This window comes from Gavia stellata, chromosome 13, assembly GCF_030936135.1.
Source record: "Gavia stellata isolate bGavSte3 chromosome 13, bGavSte3.hap2, whole genome shotgun sequence".
NCBI classification, from domain to species: domain Eukaryota; kingdom Metazoa; phylum Chordata; class Aves; order Gaviiformes; family Gaviidae; genus Gavia; species Gavia stellata.
Genome location: NC_082606.1, coordinates 9,482,205 through 9,495,345, shown reverse-complemented (window position 1 = coordinate 9,495,345; position 13,141 = coordinate 9,482,205). Strand labels below are relative to the sequence as shown.

The window sequence follows — 13,141 nt, the reverse complement described above, 5'->3', positions numbered from 1 at the left end:
AAAAAACACTATATATTATAAAAGCTGAAAAGGGATTATTCTCATAGGTTCATCTAAAATAAACTTAAGCTAGAAATCAGAATACCAGTGTTGTCTTACTCATTAGAAAAATGTCTGCTTCATTTAAATTTAATAAAAAGAAAAGCAGCTTTTTGCAAGTATTTTGCTGACAAGCATAAGTTGACTGTAAACTTAATGGAAAGTCTTATCTTTCATTTCTTTGGGGAGGACATATGTTGAAACCTGCACAAGTTCTTTCCAGCATTACTAAAAAATACAGAAATTTTAAGTCACACAACACACATTGCTCAAGCTTCTTTATGTAAAAGTGTACATAATGAGTGCTTAACCCAATAGCTATAATATGAAACTTAATGCTTAAAAAGTATGAAGTACTTAATACAGAATATGCTATGACGTTTCCAACAGTGAACAAAATCAGCATGTTTCAGAGGAAAGATCCTTCTCCTGCTGAATAATGGTTCTTATTGTGCAGGACTACTTTCTATAAGCCTACTATTAAGGAGTTCATTTCCTACTGTAGAAGTGTAACTCAGTATATTCATCCCATACGGTTCAACTAAAAATTTAATTAAATAATACTAAGTAAACCTACTTCTTCAATGGTTCCTTTCATTCAGTTGATGTACTCAGTGCAAAAGCTATTCTCTACAAATAATGATTAGAGAAAGATAAAACCCTTGATTTTTTTTCCACTGTTACGTATGTTTCTTAATTGTGTTTTAAAGCTGAAGAGGACAGTAGCTACCATTTAGGGTATTCTTAAGCCCAGTACATCAGAATGATCTGTGTTAACAGTAACTCAGAGCCTCACAGATTTCTATTACACAGTAATTCATAATCCTTTTTACATGGGTTATTCACACTGTATATAGAGTGCAAAGCCATTTCTCCACCCCCTGAAATGGAATACATATGCCTGAGAATTGCATGAATCTTTGCCAAATAATAATAAATGTTTTCCAGGAAACAATGCTTCCAGAAACAATAAGTAGTTTCATAAGCAGACTAAGTGACACTTTGTTTCTGAAAGCTATTTCTCACAGTGTTAAATATGAACTACAAATTCAGTTTTTCCCCTCGGCTTAACAACTTTTTTTAGCTACCAAATGATATATCAACATAAGAAGGTAAGTTTACACCATCATCTTTGTCTCAGTAGCAATTTAACACAGATGTGGGTCAACTGGCTGCCTATTATCATAGGCACTTATCTTCATCAAATTGACCTGAACCTGGCCAATGGTTCAAGAAGTCACAGCTGTGGCAGAGAGAAATCATACAGAGACAGCAAATATGCCTCAATTCATTGTAAAAATAAGGCAAAAAGTGGCAAGATTTAGAGCTCCCCTATTCTATTCTTCCTCTCCATGACTGCAAGACATAGAGCATTTTGGGCTCTCGTTCATTATAGCCAGAAGCCAGACTATCTTCATATCAAAACACGGCACTCTTTCGTAACCAAACAGAAACCCACATAAGTTTGTTATAATGTTTACCAGCACCAAAGTATTTTACCTTCATATGATTTTTTAGAGGATCCATAAGATTGAAATGAATATTGCACTTCGGACAAGCTCGTGGAAAAGGTCCTCCATTTTTAATGGTGCTTGTTGCAGCATTTGTACCTGTAAAATTTAAAATATGTTAAGATTCAGAATTCAAAAGCAGAATACTCGATTTATATTATTTATTATTCTAGCTAAATATGCTATTTCAAATGAAAACTATTACAATGGATGTAGCTGTAGTAACCATAAGTGAGGTTTTACAACCATCTTTTAACTACCCTTCCTTTTTTTCCAAACTGACTTTGAGTTTGTTCTGTTTCATATAGACCTATAAACAACTTTTACAAAATCTTAGCAACAAGTAAGGAAAAAATGGGAAGAGGTGAAGGTAGCATGATAGAGACAAAGCATTAATTCTGTGTACCACCACCGCCCCACACCCCGGATAGGGCAGATTTTTTTTTTTTTTAAGAACTTTAATTCTCAAATGAACATGTAAAACTTGTTTTATGCCGTGACCTGACCATCATCACAACAGGGTTCACACAACTGGTTTTGGAAAGGAATTCACCATCTGGTTCTCAATGATGAGAATAATTCTCTCTGGACTGTTCGTGGAACCTAGGCCTATTCAGATGCATCATTCCTGTTGAGCAAAGGTGTCTTTGGAGAACCTGGAGAATAAATCCTCTAAATAATTACTCCCAGTAATGAAAGGAAATAGTATTTCTCTTATCAACATAAAATGGTTAATACCTTTTGAGCAAAAACAAAAAAGCTTTGCATTAGCTTAAACTTTAATGAATAAACCCAGGCTTCCCGTTTTCTCCAAACTGTCAAAAAACACCAGAGCAAGAGCTACTTTTCCAGAGGAAGTTCTCTTGTATTCTCAAGTCATTCACAGATCTGGAGGACTCCATGCTGAGTAAGTAGTTTAGAATAAGTGGTTAAACACAGTAAGAGTTTTAAGTAACATCTCAACTGTATAGTCAACTGTACCCTGCCAGGGCTATGAAAAAATGTAATAAAAATAAACACACAAATACATCCCCACCTTATAACAAGGGAATGAGTAAGTGTATGAGTTAAGAGATGACCATGCAACTGCACTATACATTTTTTTCACAAGAATAGTCTTGCATAGTCCATGAGGTAGACATGGATCAAACAGTATTTTTCCTTGAAAATAACAGTATTGCTAAGAATCATAACGAAACAGAAAGTCCTTCACATGAGCGGATGGCCATGCAAGAGATGTACCGCAAAACAGTGCTGCAAGTCTTCACTGTTACAGTTTGTAAAACATTTTGACACATCACAACAAAGTGCAAGCTGAGTTGGAAGAAAACAGGTTCTGCAGCAAGATCTAATGTTCTGCAGTGCTTCAGTGCTGGATTCGGTGACAGATTAGAAATCGCTATGCTAGCATGGGACGGCTTAGAGACAAACTCATAAAAATAAGGTTCTCAGTGAATATTATCTACTCCTTTGTTACTCTATTTAGTAAGATCCTCCAGCTATCTTTTGTGTATTACAGGCTGCAGCACAATATCTGTTTTACCCTACGCAGGGTGGAGGAAAATTTTTTGCTGCAATATTCCATGTTATAGTCATTTCCTTCTGGTTGCTGTGGAAGAGTCTGATAGCAAACCAGCTGCAAAAAAAACATGCAAAAAACCCAAATATAAAATTATTCCAAACAACAGAATCATACTGTAGGTAGCTCCTCATTTTAACATTATAGGAGAGAATAGGTGGTTGGAAATACCTCAAAGTCAAGAACAAATCCTTGTCTGTTATAACCAGCTGGAAAGCACCTTTTGGCTCAGAAGGAAAATGCACCTAATTATTAACATGCTGAAACAGCCAGACTACCTCTCTTCTTGCAGGGAGGGAAAAGGCTTTCAAAGAACATCCTCTCTTTGAAACTTACATCCCCCTCCTCCTTGCCTACTACTATTTTAAACTGTATCAAAAACACTGCTGCAAAAAAAAGCGGGGAACTGCAAAACACACTTTGCAGTAGTTAGTCGAGGTACAGAATCACAGAATAATTTAGGTTGGACCTGTGGAGGTGTTTTTGTCCAACCTCCCACTCAGAGCAAGTTCCAACCTTATCAGGATGCTCACAGCCGTGTCCAGCCAACTTTTAAATATCTCCAAGGATAGAGATTTCACAACCTGAGCCCTTGCTGCCTTGCCTAACACTCCTACAATTCTGGTGGGTTTTTTTTTTTTCTTCCTTTTATCTAATCAGAATTAGTTGATAAATTCAGCAGTCACAGGAGTCTTTCAATCTTGATTTTCTGGTTCGTTGTTTTTTAAAGTTTCAACTCTCTATTCAGTTCTTGGACATAGAAAAGCTGAACTAAAAGTATGAGGTCAGGGGCATTTATTTTAATCATCATCTTCACAGCCACTAAACAACTTAACTAATCATTGCTTTACAGAATTCAAACATACCTACTAAACAATAAAGGCTTAAAATTTGATTATGTAATAACCTAGGGTGTATTAATTTGTAGAAGTATATAAATCCTTGCACAGAAAGGTCTGTCTTATTTTAAGGCGTAAGAACAGAGTTTACTTATTTACATTGCCTTAATAGCACTAATAATACTGATCAACTTAAACATTACAAGAGTGCTAGCTTTTTCCATGAAACAGATGCATGGATTGACAGCTAGACCATTTGATCTACCCTACCTTTTGAAGATACATTTTGTGATGGTGTTACTGTTGGAGACTTAACTGTAGGTGAAACAGCTGAATTGCTTCCAGCACCAACCTCATTAGGCTTGGCCTTTTTTGGAGTTACAGTGTTGCCTTCAGAAGTAGCAGGACGCTTAGATACAAAAACACTCTCACTCAGACCTACAGTGGTTTAAATTAAAGAACCTCAGTTTTTTTCCATCGTATATTACGAACACATTACTGATGCCTATACTTTAGCGGACGGACAAGTCTACATAACACAGTTAAGATTTCCCTAAAATAATAAGCCATAGAGAAGTTAAGAAAACAATATCCAACTCAGACTGAATATTCTAAGGCCAGGGGAGAAGGAAAGGGTAAATGCAAAGAGATACAGCCCCATCCCTGAAACCCAGTGAATCATACTATGACCACCTGAATTTCTTTGGCCTACTTTTCACATCTTGACCCACACTAATCTGAGACAAGGTGAGTTCACTGTAATAAAGTTAAACTAAGCAGCTGGTTTCTGCAATGCCCACTATTTGGAACAACCTCTGCCCTTCTGATGAAAAACATCTCTCCTTTTTTTCTGGTCCTATGTCAATGCTGGTTTAGTTTGTTATGTAACCCTTTAACAAACGTTTGAGACTTCAGTTTATACACAGAATGAAAACAGTGTTGTAACTTCTAATGACCAATCACAGCACACCTATTTGCTCTCTTCTGAAGGAACAGTTGATTCACTTACTGTTTTTCTTCTAAAAAAAGAAAAAAATAACTCAAATGTAGAGGTTTGGTGCCTGATTAACATGCCCATCAATACTTGGCTCCATCTTGTCCTGAAACCCATGTGTCTGTCACTGTAAGATTACCCTTGACGATGTAATCTCAATACAGAGATCAGTCCTCAAGTAGACCGGAAAGAGCACAGCTACATACCAAGAAGTCTGAAGTGCCATCACAGGCCTTGTAAATCTCTCACAATCACAGACTGCAAATGGCCTTAAGACTACGATAAACTATGACAAAGACCAGACTTTAGCTCCAGATACAATGATCTGAACTAAGGTCATTCTTGTATATTCCCCTCCCAATGGTCTAGCTGCTTCAATAATTTCTTTGGGTGTAATAAGAAACTGAATTACTATCTTTAAAAGTCTTCTCAACAAGCAGAGGTAACTTGTGTCACATAAAAGTATTCAAACTTCTTCCGAGAAGAAAAAACCAACCCCTTCGCACCCCCAAGTTGCATTTACTCAGTGGTAACTATCTACACCTAGCAAACAGTGTGGACAGTCTCCCCATTCAATCCACACAGGCAAAGAATCCCAGCAGGGATTGCTGATATTTGAGCATCTATGCCTCATACACAGGAAAACATAATTCACTTGTATACATATTTAATCATCCTAACATTCTTCTTTGTATCACACCTTTCCTTCTTTCTGACATAAATGAACATATTTAGCTCAAATGTCTCACTCTATGCATTGTTTGCCTAAGGTCATTAACACATTCACAAAAGAAACAGGTTATTCATCAGATACCACTCCTTCCTAGGGTTTTTTAATTTACTTATACTTGCACTGATAAGTATATGAGCTGGTTACATTGACATATGCGTCTTGATCAGCAAAGGCTTCCATACAACTGGTATGACTTTAGCATTCTTCTGTATCCCTGAGGCTATTCGAGCGTCAAGTCATCAACCTACAAGCAGGAACTGCTGCTATATATCTAATTATATGTAGTCGTGTAATGAGGGCCAGGGAAAAGACAGAAGGTCTGACTGATTTAGTAAGACTCTTCAGTAAAGTATTTTATTTTACTGTAGAAAACCTGATTTGGAAAAAAAGGGACTATTGTTACATGTTAACAAAATTGGTAGTAATTTCAATTAAAACAAGCTTGACACATCGGCAACAAAAAATCTGAAGGCTATTTTATACATTTATAAAGGCGAGCATTCTTAACTCCGTTTATACAACTCTGATCTAATAAATTCCCTCTTTCAGAAGAATTATGATACTAGGAGAATATACATAGGTTTGCATTTGAATTCTGTTGTTTGTTCATCTAAAAAAAATTAAAGCCTATTTTGAAAAATAACCAAGTCCAAGTATTATTTAATATCTAGCTAGTATAAATCAGATTATTCCTCTCTTCATCAAAGTGCCTCTCTCAACTGGTTCATGGACACAGGAATTCCTTGGATCACCCATGTTCCAACTAGTTTGTCCAATCCTCTACCCATCAGATCACACAGCTGAAACCACCAGGGACTCCAGGTACTCAAGAGAGCAGAGAAAAGCAGCAGCCAAACAATTCTGGTTTGGTTTTCAGGCTGCTGCCTGAGTATTACTCATTACTCAAAAAAATACTTTGTAGCTATTACCAAACAGTTGGCTATACGCATACACACAGTATTACTGTCTACAATATCTAAAATGATTGCAAGAAGCAGCAAAGTATACTGGATGCAGTATCACCTTGCCGACAGCTTTCTAAACACACATTACAACACTACTGTAAGAACCTTAACACTGTTATGTGCATCTGTGCTTGCTGGGCCTGATTTTATGCTTGATGGCAAAAGACATTAGAAATGGTAACCTAGAATAAAAGCATCAAATGTACGGTGGTAACAGTCAGATCAAGTTAACAGAATACAGACATGAAAGACAAATTATTTCAGGCCTTTAGTACATTGTCCCTCACCAACATCTCCCGTTAATCTAGTGCTATGAACACACATGTACAGTCCAGTCAACTCCTAAATACCACAGAAAAGTTCTTCCATGGGTTATGTCATTTTCTGGTTCCTCCAAGTGGGTAAAGTCTGTGGGAGAATGATCCCCAAATATTCTCAGAAAGCAAACTACAGTTTTACATACATCCCCAGTGCACATCCAACCTGCAGATAAGAATTATCAATGCTATTTAACTTCCACTACCACCTATTTATCAACCTAACAAAATAGTTGGTTAGTGTCCATCAGCAGTTCATAATTTCCCTGCTTAGACCTCAGAAATAAATATTTATCCTACACTGAGCTAAAAAATGTCTTTAACAATCCATGTACAGAAGTTAAACTGTTCTGCAGAGTATCACAGGGCAGTTCCCAAAAGGATTCTGCTTTTAAATACCATATTCCAGTATGTCTTGTGCCCACAGTGCTGCATGTGAATTAGGGTAAATACAGCACCAACACAGGCAAGTAGGCATCAGCACATATGAACAACATGAACACAAGCGCGTTATGTGACCTCACCATGCAAGCCAAACCACAAAATACACCGACACTTCCTTGTTGTGAAGTGAACTGTATCTTAAATTTGCCTTCCGTGTCATAAAGATACTTGTGTTTCAGCCCACAATCATAAACCTTTTAATTTCTAAATCCTATTGCTATCCTACAGAAATAAACATAGACTAAGTATGATATATTTAAGACACTTTGTATTACAATCCTTGATGCTTTTAAGTATTTCATTTTTCTGGATAAGAGACTAATACAAGCAATTTTTAAATATGCAAGCAGGTCTCCTAAATTAAAAAAAACAACCACCACCAAACCCACAAACAATTAAACTTTAATACCTGTTCTTCGGAGAACAAGGCCTAGAATACTGAACCATTTGCAAGTAATAAATTTTTTGCTTACTTTACAAAAAGCTATTTAACCCAGTAAGATAAGAATGAGATCACAGAGTAGTTGGACACGTGCAAAGAAATACACTACCAACCCTTCATTGGTAAGTATCTGGAGTGAGTGCCTAAACTAGAGATGCAAAATCATCACATCAAGCAGAATAAAGTAGCAATCACTCTGTTCTACGTAACTTGTTAGTATGACCAGTTAGGCCATTCATTGTACATAACATGTTACCTCACAGAAGAATCAGAAGTGATTGTCATCTGTAACTTATAGACTGAATGACAGAATTCTGGTCAGTTGCTACAAAAGTGCAATCCTTCACAAAACAGAAGGGAAGCCCCAATGTTTAAGATTGAATACAATGCATGCCTCAGATCTACTTCATCTGCCGTGACACAAAAAGGCGCTTTTTTGTTTGTTTTAAAATAGGTTAATTAGTTTCTGCTGAAACACAATTTAGCTAGTTAAAAATAAATATATATTTTAGTTGTCAAATTACGTATTCTTTCTCCTCCCCTCCTTTTCGGACAGGATCCTTCTGATCCCATCTACTCCACTCCTATATGTAGCAGTCAGGAAACCAAGATCATCATCACAGGGAATCCACTCAACAAATTCAGGAAGTTTTTCTGGTACTGTTCACAGCCCCTCTCTTGCTAACAGCCATTCCTATTCATGCTAGTCAGAGAGTGATGGATATACTGAAAATGAGCCTTTATCGGTCAAAAAAATTACAGTGGATCTGGCAATATTTTTTTCCATCTAAATGAGCATTATAAGACGACATCATTTGATATTACAGCCAGTCTAATATGCTGAAAAGTAAAGTCTGACAACACAAGGCTCCAAAGTTTATTTCATTAAACATTATACAGTGTTATGTTCGGGGGAAGAAAAAAGTAGCTATACTATGTTCTAGAAAACCTATTTAAAGTCAAAACCCAAAGATCTGCACTACAGTTAAACGACATTAGGCTGTTTCTTTCTCTTATCAACTACTACAGTTATACCCACCTGTTACATTCACTGCTGGCCCAGTCTGGTACTGTGGAACTCCCGAGTTCTGTCTCACACCAAACAGTATACCAGATGTATTATCTGGTGCAGCTGGTGGAGAATCCATAATATAATCCTAATAAGATATTTTCAAGAGGGAAAAGAAATTTGAGGTTTAACATTATTTTACTTGCAGGCTTCAAAGGGTTTATTTTAAAAACATATGGTTGCTTAAAAGTACTCCTAAGTACTCAGCTGTAAATCAAGATAATGACAATTTCCCCAAAATAGTTTCTTTTGACATTTTGGTAAGTTTGCAACTCTTATCGGTGGTTGTTAATTTATTCATCGCTGTGTAACAGAATAGTAAAAACAACCATAAGACCTGGGAAAGTCCATTTTATGAAGTATTACTAAACCTATTTGAATTGCTAACTGTAACTGCTTTTGTTCAAAAGTCTGATGATGTTTCAAATTATACTTGAATTGTTTTTCAAAAAACTCTAATACTTTCTTCCTTCAACCCGAACTCAGGCATTTGCCTGTTACTCTTGTGTAACAGCTAACTGCATTTTAAAAGATCAGAAAACATAACACAAAAGTAGCACAAACTTCCAGCAAGCAGAAGCTTCTCAAAACAAGATGATATTAAATCAATCAACTTCTAAGTGGTCAAGCTTTAATGAAAGTAAAAGTCTGTCTATAGCATGCTGACTGGGAACGACACACAAATTCATGATATTACTAAGGGTTTTTTCTTTTATGTAGAGTAATTTCATAAGGACTTCTGGAAATTATATTATCAAACCCTCTTTTCAAAGCACAGCTAACCTAAAAGTTTGTTCATGTTTCTCAGTGCCTTATTACATTAAGTTTTGAGCATCTCCAAGTACAGGTATCCTCTTACCCTTCAGTTTAAAAGGTTTGCCCTTTTGTACTACATGTAACCTAAAAAATGAAATAGTTCACATTTCTTGGCTCCAACACTGAAAACTGTTAAAACTAAACAGCTTCACTGATCACTCAATAGGTAAAATTTGGAGGGAAAAGAAACGTGAAATTTAGTTCTGTTTACAGATATCCAACATTGGGAGGCAAGGTAGAAGAAACACACTTTCTAAGATTCATCAATACTGCTCACCTCTTAATAGGCCATTCATCCTAACACAAACAATCTGGAACGTGAAATATTTTCAGCAATAGAAATAAGGAGTTAAGAAAAACCTTATAATAGAGTTAGGCTTAATTTCAACATTAAGTTATTAGCAGAAAAATATTGGCACTTAATCTTTCTACTCTGAAATAATTCACTTGGTTACACTTCATCGAGCTGTACTGTGAAACAAAAAACTTGACAGAAGTAGCTCCATTTTCGTAACAACAACAACAAAAAAATCACCTAATACACATACACAGACTTTGTATACATGAAACAAAGGTCAAAATACCTTTTGCTGTAAAGATTAATCTCACAAAATGCTTCCCACTCACAATTGTGCTACTTATTTGAAAACATCCCGGTGGAAGTTACCACATTTTTAACTACCACCATGGTGACTAAAGTTGATGCAAAGAAGTCTGAAGAAGTGCACAAGTACACATACAGGTATGATAATCTATTTTAGGGCTCCTAGGTACCAGAAAAGATTTGGGAAAGGAAGATGCTTCTCCTCATCCTGCCTTTTTGTTGTACATATCTTAAGACCCTGCAGGACCTCAATGATAATGAAGAGCCATTCTTTCTTCTGGTGAGTGACCTAATCCAATCTAACCAAATTAAACATAAATATTCAAGAGTAGCTGTGGAAACTAAATTTCTCTGGTCTATTTGTTACAAGTAATAGCTATGTGACCTGCAGTCACAACAGAGCAAGTGTTGCTGCTGCCACAATGATTTCAGACTAGCCAGTGAAATTACAAGCAACACAGCTTAGACTGCAAACCCCGCATCAAGCACAACTAATGCTCACGTGATAAGCCTGTGGTAGGCTCTTAGTGTGGAGGACTATGCACACCACCTACATTTGAAACATGGCCAATACAATATCTGCACACAAAATATGCTTCTCTTGCTACTCTGTGGTTTGTCTGTTTTTAAGTGCTGCTAACATTTTAACTTTTTTCAAAATAATAGCCTGGGTATTTTGATGGCGTATGTACATCTCCCTAGTATATACTAAACATATCTGGCCAGTAAGAAAATAAAACCAGACATTCTAGAAATTCAAAGTCTCATAATTTTCAAAATGTCCTTTTCTGTTTACAGTTATCCTTTCCATGTAATTTGGCTCTGACATTTTATATCCAGAAAAAAAACCCAGTATCTTCCCACACTTTAGAAAGCAAAAACATTTTAAAGAAAAAAAACAAAACAGCTCTACCACATCAATGAAAAAAAAAAACAAACTAACATGTATAGGTGCTCTTACAGGCAGAAAGGCAAAACCCAACACCTTTATAAATTAAGTTCCTTGGGCTCAAGTGAAAAAAAAAAATCCACCACCACTCTTAGTTTTCCAAGAGACTAGTGAAAATACTGGGTTCATACTATGCATCCTACATTTCCTAACTGTGGAAACCAACGTGATTATTGGTAACCAAATCCACCCAGAGGAATTATAATGCATGGTATTGGACCTTTGCTCTCCCAAAATTAACTAGGAACTGCTGTAACCTGCATCACACTCAGACTGAGCAAAGTGCCTATTAAGTAGGGGAAAGATACGGACAAAATTGGCTGGGGCTTACTGGAGAGCATTCGGAGCGCTGAATTACCGATCTTCACTGCTAAGAACAAATTTTTCGTGAAGAGGAGGATAGCCCTATGCGATCATATACAACAGCAAGCAGCTCTGACTGAATTAGAATTGCTGTAACCAGTATGACTGAAGCCAAATTCAACTCCAAGTTTTTAGAACTGCATTAACGTAATGCAGTAACAAGAACACAAAAACTAGACTTTTACAGGAAATCAGCAAATCAAGAAAGGGGTATTTCAATAATAAAATTGGAATACCAATCATTGACAAAAGATAAATTATAGACCTACATGTAATGAAATTGAGGAAATGTGTTTCAACCCAGTTGGTGATCAAAAGCAATGCAGTTCCCACAGAAAAAACTTTGGCATCCTGATATTAAAAAAATATTGTACCATATCAAGAATGCAAAGGCACTCTGAAGGATGTTCAGCTAAAGAGGGGTCCTGCCACAGTGTCTAGTCATACCTTACAGTCATCTTCACATCACAGTATTTTCATCTCAAAATTAAGTTTCAACAAATGGGGAAGGGATATAACCAGGCTCGCTGAAGATAAGCCTGGGGGTGGCATGCCAGTGTTTGAGGGACTGGCAAGGACCTTTGGACTGCCATCTCAGCAGAGGTAGGGGATGGGGACCCAGGCAGCAGCAAAGACATAGGGATTATTGATGTGTTAGAACCCAGGAAAGCACCTGAGAATGGTCACATAGGAATTAGGGCTTCTCCTCCCCAAAAGGTGGTAGGATCAATAGACCAACTGAAGTGCATCTATACCAATGCGCACAGCATGGGCAACAAACAGGAGGAGCTGGAAGCCACTGTCGAGCAGGAAAACTATGATATAGTGGCCATCACAGAAACATGGTGGGATGACTCACACAACTGGAGTGCTGCACTGGAAGGCTACAAACTCTTCAGAAGGGACAGGCAAGGAAGGAGAGGCAGTGGGGTAGCCCTGTATGTCAAGGAGTGTTTTGATTGTCCAGAGGTTAACGATGGTGACAATAGGGTTGAGTGTCTGTGGGTAAGAATCGGGGGAAGGCCAACAAGGCAGTTATCGTGGTGGGAGTCTGTTATACACCACCCAACCAGGATGAAGAGGCAGATGAAATATTCTATAAGAAGCTGGGAGAAGTCTCATAATCGCTAGCCCTTGTTCTCATGGGGGACTTCAACTTACCAGATGTCTGCTGGAAACACAGTACAGCAGAGAGGAAACAGTCCAGGAGGTTCCTGGAGTGTGTGGAAGAGAACTTCCTGACGCAGCTGGTGAGTGAGCCAACTAGGGAAGGCACCCTGCTGTATCCGTGGTTTGTGAACAGAGAAGGCCTTGTGGGGGAGGCCATCATGGGCACAGTGATCATGAAATGCTAAGAGTTTTCGATTCTCAGAGAAATAAGGAGGGGGGTCAGCAGAACTGCTACCTTGGACTTCCGGAGGGCAGACTTCGGCCTGTTTACGAGCCTGGTGGACAGAGTCCCTTGGGAGGCAGTCCT

General features: G+C 37.5%; 1 protein-coding gene across 1 annotated transcript in view; it reads right to left on the bottom strand.

The window, feature by feature from the left end:
- ZNF280D (zinc finger protein 280D) overlaps positions 1-13,141 on the bottom strand; it is a 56,142-nt gene that overhangs the window by 28,413 nt on the left and 14,588 nt on the right. Inside the window, exons 5-6 of the mRNA XM_059823909.1 lie at positions 8,903-9,020; positions 1,540-1,649 (exon numbers count right to left, since the gene is read on the bottom strand). Of these exons, the coding sequence (XP_059679892.1) occupies positions 1,540-1,649; positions 8,903-9,020 (228 nt within the window). The remainder of the gene's footprint in view (positions 1-1,539; positions 1,650-8,902; positions 9,021-13,141) is intronic.